This window comes from Sceloporus undulatus, chromosome 2, assembly GCF_019175285.1.
Source record: "Sceloporus undulatus isolate JIND9_A2432 ecotype Alabama chromosome 2, SceUnd_v1.1, whole genome shotgun sequence".
Classification (NCBI taxonomy): domain Eukaryota; kingdom Metazoa; phylum Chordata; class Lepidosauria; order Squamata; family Phrynosomatidae; genus Sceloporus; species Sceloporus undulatus.
Window position 1 is genome coordinate 101,927,074 of NC_056523.1, and position 5,006 is coordinate 101,932,079.

Genomic DNA, 5,006 nt, shown 5'->3' on the forward strand with positions numbered 1-5,006 from the left:
AGCTTATGGTGATCCTAAGATGTTCTTGTTGGCAAGATTTGTTCAGAGAGGATTTGTCATTATCAACTGTGAGGCTGAGAATGTGTAACTTGCCAGGTGGGTTTCCATGCCCAAGTGGAGATTTGAACTCCATTCTCCGGAGTCATAATCCAACACTCAAGCCACTGCAGTACATAGGCTCTCTGCCTGTCATTAGCTACTGGGTCTCCCTACTATTAGCTGCCCTAACCTCTATCCCACAAGTCACGGTGGACACCATGTGCCACTGTGGCCAGTATCTCCTTGTGTTATTGTCACACAATAGTTAGTGAAGTGCTTGTTGTGTTTTTTTGAAGAGAAATCTGCCAGTATTGCAGTGCAATTGTCTAAAACATTTTTTTTATTTTGTTCAGCTGATATTGCTATAGTAGTTTGTGACAAGCCTGAAAAAGCCAGAGTCTTATTAGACCATGTAGAGAAAAAAGAAACCCCAGGCTTGAAATTCATTATTTTGATGGACCCATTTGAGAAGGACCTTAAAGAAAGAGGAGAAAAGTGTGGAATCCAAATCCAAGCTATGCAGGAAGTAGAGGTGAGGCTTTTTTTTTTTCTTCATTGCTTTATTTATTATATCTCATATTAAACAATGGCTGGTAAAGATGAAGAACAAATTGATTTTTATTTTATTTTTTGCTGTATTTTCTGTCCCTGCCCTCAAGGAAAATGAAAACTAATACATATATTATTAAATGTAAGTTCTTCCATTAGACCAGTGATACTCAATCAAATATATCCACCATAATAATAATAAAATATCATAATACTGATTTATAAACTTTTCAGTGGAAAATTGCTTTATAGTTTTTATTTGTTCTTGTCTCATGTTGCAGGATATAAGCAAAAAGGAATTAAAAAACAGGTAGAATAAAGAAAAGCACCTGAAAAAAGGATAGTTCATCATGACTCATGCAAGGGAACTATGCCATATGTAGTAGAGAAATTCTAATTCACCAGTATTCATTTGTTATTTTTTATTAACTTGTTTCAGGACTGTGGTCGAGAATGCTGGCATGCTCCTGTTGTAAGTACAATATAACCTCTTCTTTTGCTATCCCATAATTTTTGCTCATAAACAGCAGACAAATTTCCCCATTAACTTTTTCTGCTTGAGTCTCCATGAAATTAATGAGAGCTGCAGTTGACTGTGCATCTTTGTGTGTGTGTTATTTGTTTTAATGGAAGTGAAGGGATAGCATCATACTTTAGAAAATCGGCATTTTTAAAGTTTCCTATACACGTTCCTTGTGAGTGAGACAAGTGGTCATCGTTCAGCATAGTGCATATAAGAACTTCTGTGTACCTAGGTTTCTCTCACCCCCCTCCATTTTTAATTTTTTTGAATCTGTTGTTTGCCTTCAAGTCATGATAGGGTAGCCATAAGTGTAGCCATAAGATGGAAATGACTTGAAAGCACACAACAGTCACAAATTAACAGTACAATCTGTGCTTCTTTACACAGAAGTATGTCCCAATATATAGCAATAGCAAGTACATTTCTATACTGCTTATCAATGAACTAACAGTCCTAAATGGTTTATAATGTGTAAGCCAATTGCCCCCAACAAGCTGGGTACTCGTTTTGCTGACCTACGAAAGGATAGAAGACTCAATCTTGGAGCTCTGGGATCTAACTCACAACCTTGTGGTTGCAGTACTGGCATTGAACCACTGCACCACCAGGATTCCCTATAGTTAGTGTGCATTGAACCACTGCTCCACCAGGATTCCCTATAGTTAGTGTGATTTAGTCCAAGGAAGTGTACATACAAATATAACGGTGATCTGGCTGCACCTTCTGTCACCACATTGATCCCCAGGGTTGATTTGGCTGATATGGCTGGTGAGGCAGGTGTTGCCTTCCTCCTTTACTTTTTCATGCTCCCCCCCCCCCCCAGGTTGCACATTCAGTGGAAAAGGACAACCTTCAGAGATAGACAAAGTGTAGTATTTTTTGGTCAAACTGAAAGGCAGGTTTATCTGTTAAAATCAAATGAGTCTGATGGACAAATGGGATAAGATATTCATTTTTCTTATTATTTTCTAGCCACCTCGACCAGACGATTTATCGATTGTATGCTTTACTAGTGGCACTACAGGTAATCTTTATGTCTTCTTAATGTTTGTCATGACCTTCATAATTAAGACATTTAAGAGAAAATAATTTAAAAAACATTAAAATAATGTATGAATTTATATTGGATATATGTTTGTTTATTTATTTATTTAATTTATATGCCACCTTTCTCCCCGGACGGACCCAAGGCAGCTCACAGATAAAATATTTAAAATGGCAATAAAATTCAAAACAATTAAACATGTAGAATTATAGAGTTGGAAAACACCACAAGGGCCATCCAGTCCAACCCCATTCTGCCATGCAGGAACTCACAATCAAAGCATTCCCGACAGATGGCCATCCAATCTCTGTTTAAAGATCTCCAAAGAAGGAGACTCCACTACAGTCCGAGGGAGTGTGTTCCACTTTCAAACAGCTCTTACTGACAGGAAGTTCCTCCTAATGTTGAGGTGGAATCTCTTTTCCTGTAGCTTGCATCCATTGTTCTGTGTTCTAGTCTCTGGAGTGTTTGAGTGTTCGAGTGTTTGCTTAAAGTGGTCTTAAGGGAGGGTTAGTACAGTCGGCCCTCCTTATACGTGGATTTGCCATCCGCGGATGGCAAATCGGGAAATTGTCCCCAGTGGCGGTGTGCGTGCATGTGCACTGCCATTGGGTAAATTTCCTTCTCCTCCCTCCCCTCCCTTGCTTCCCTCCTCCCTTCCCTCCCTGCCTCCCTCCCTTCCCTTCCCCTTACTTACCTTTACACTCTCGGCGCAGCGGCTTGGCCTCCTCCACCGCCGCCGCTGCGGGGGAAGCCGGGCGGCGGCGGAGGTCAAGCCTCGGCTTCCTTGCTGCCGCCGTGAAAGGGCGCGATGGCGGTGCTGGAGGCCAAGCCGCTGCGCCGAGAGTGTAAAGGTAAGTAAGGGGAAGGGAAGGGAGGGAGGCAGGGAGGGAAGGGAGGAGGGAAGCGAGGGAGGGGAGGGAGGAGAAGGAACTTTTGTCCCAATGGTGGCGCGCGTGCACACTCGCCGCCATTGAGACAAATGGGACTTGAGCATATGCGAATTTTGGTATACGCAGAGGGGTCCGGAACGGATCCCCCGCATATACCAAGGGCCCACTATACATACAGAAAGGTCAGGCTATCCTCTCGTGGCTATGAAGAGAATGGGACCAAAGACAGTAAAAGAAATGTAATTAACATTTCCTTCTCCACTGGTTGCAGCAAAACACATGCATTTGTGAAATGGGTCGGTGTCCTGCCATAGATGCTTTGGCTATTATATTGCCATTCTCTAATTCACACCAATGAGGTTCTTTTTTTCAAAGTTTGGAACAGTTACATTTTTGTACTACAATTGCCAGTCAGAATCTTCTAGCCAGAGTGCCCCCCAAAAGTAATTTTTCTGAGCTCTTCTACTTTATTCATTAATAGAAAGGAGCCAGTAACATGAAGCAATGTCAGGAGCATTGAGGTGACACTAGGATATTCTGCACCACATGTTTCCACACCCCACAGATCAGAAGACTTGCATGGACAACTTAAAAGATGCAGACTTCATAAAGATTTTGAGTCCTACTAAGCCACTTTGGATCCCATAAGGGAAAACGAACAAATAAATGAATAAATGGTGGCACAGTTGCACAACAACCAGTGGTCATGTGACTTTAATTTGGTTTCTTTTAAGTTGGGTTACAGATAGGTATCCCATTTGTTCCCTCACTTGTTTTATACTTAAGATGCCACTCAACAATCTACCAATCTACTCAGCTGCCCAACAATCTACCTGCCTATCTTAGGGATATCAATCTTCAGTTATGTATGGAACTCTACAACAAAATATGTTGTACAAAACACATATTTTTGAATGTTAAACATCTTAGTATGTTCTGGGGTGATGTTTTATTGGCTCTGCCTCCACCTTCTTGATCAGATGAAATCAGTGGTTGAGTTGCTGTTCACTGAAGTTAATTAATACCCATTACTTCTTCATAAGGATATGCAAATACAAGAGAAGCTGAGTGATGCTTGCTGCTTTCTGAAAGTTAGGTGAGGTTGGGTCAGTCATTAAGTGGAAAGGAATGAAATCCTTCACTGGTTTATGATTTTACTTTTTGTTAATCATTGGCAACATTATATTTATGACATATTAACATTGTTTCTCCTACTTAACACACATGCTTAAGTGGACAGCTTTTCAAGATAACTGGGTCTCAGTGTCATATACACAGTCATCATGCACATCACCTCTTATGATCATAATGATTCTGGTCTTAACTTAGTCCAAGACATTGAAAAGATCAATGTCTCCCATTTGACCTTGCCTGTTCCATTATTATCATGCTGGATGGGGAGGAGTTTTCTTGGGGTGCCCCTCCTTTTGGAGAAGAGAAAGCAGCTGAGTTAGTGGATTTATTCTCTGCTATTATTTCTGCTGTTGTTTCATTTTACCTGGATGACTTTTCATTTCATTGCTGGTATTTCATTTCATTTCATGTGCATTTTAAAATCAAATTTGGATAATAGCCTTATTGGACTAACACATAAGTCCAACACATTTTTTTTAGACATTAGATTCCTTCCCTATTGGAGAAAGAGTCCTTTATTAGAGAAAAAATATTTTAAGTACAGTATTTGCATGTTTCCTCATCAAACATTTACCCATACATTTATCTTTAGGGATAAAATATCTCTTGGACAGATCACAAGTTCAAACAACAATTGAAGACTCTTTGTGCTGCTGGACAGAGTTCAGATTAGAAAACGTGTTAAGACTTCAGTGCTTTGCATTAGATATAAAGCTGAGTACCCAGCTTATTGGGGGCAGTTGGCTTACATATTGTAAATCACTTAGGGAGTGCTAGTTCACTGATAAGCGGTATAGAAATGTACTTGCTATTATTATTATTA

At 40.2% G+C, this 5,006-nt stretch overlaps 1 protein-coding gene and 1 long non-coding RNA gene across 2 annotated transcripts in view; one reads left to right on the top strand and one right to left on the bottom strand.

The window, feature by feature from the left end:
* The window catches only part of ACSL6 (acyl-CoA synthetase long chain family member 6), a 127,678-nt gene that overhangs the window by 22,167 nt on the left and 100,505 nt on the right, over window positions 1-5,006 (bottom strand). The window contains exon 5 of the mRNA XM_042447514.1: window positions 2,854-2,991. Coding sequence (XP_042303448.1) covers window positions 2,854-2,991 — 138 coding nt within the window. The remainder of the gene's footprint in view (window positions 1-2,853; window positions 2,992-5,006) is intronic.
* Window positions 396-2,191, top strand: LOC121924146. Its single transcript, XR_006102535.1, has 3 exons — window positions 396-571; window positions 1,028-1,060; window positions 2,084-2,191. It is a non-coding gene; the product is annotated as an uncharacterized LOC121924146 (long non-coding RNA).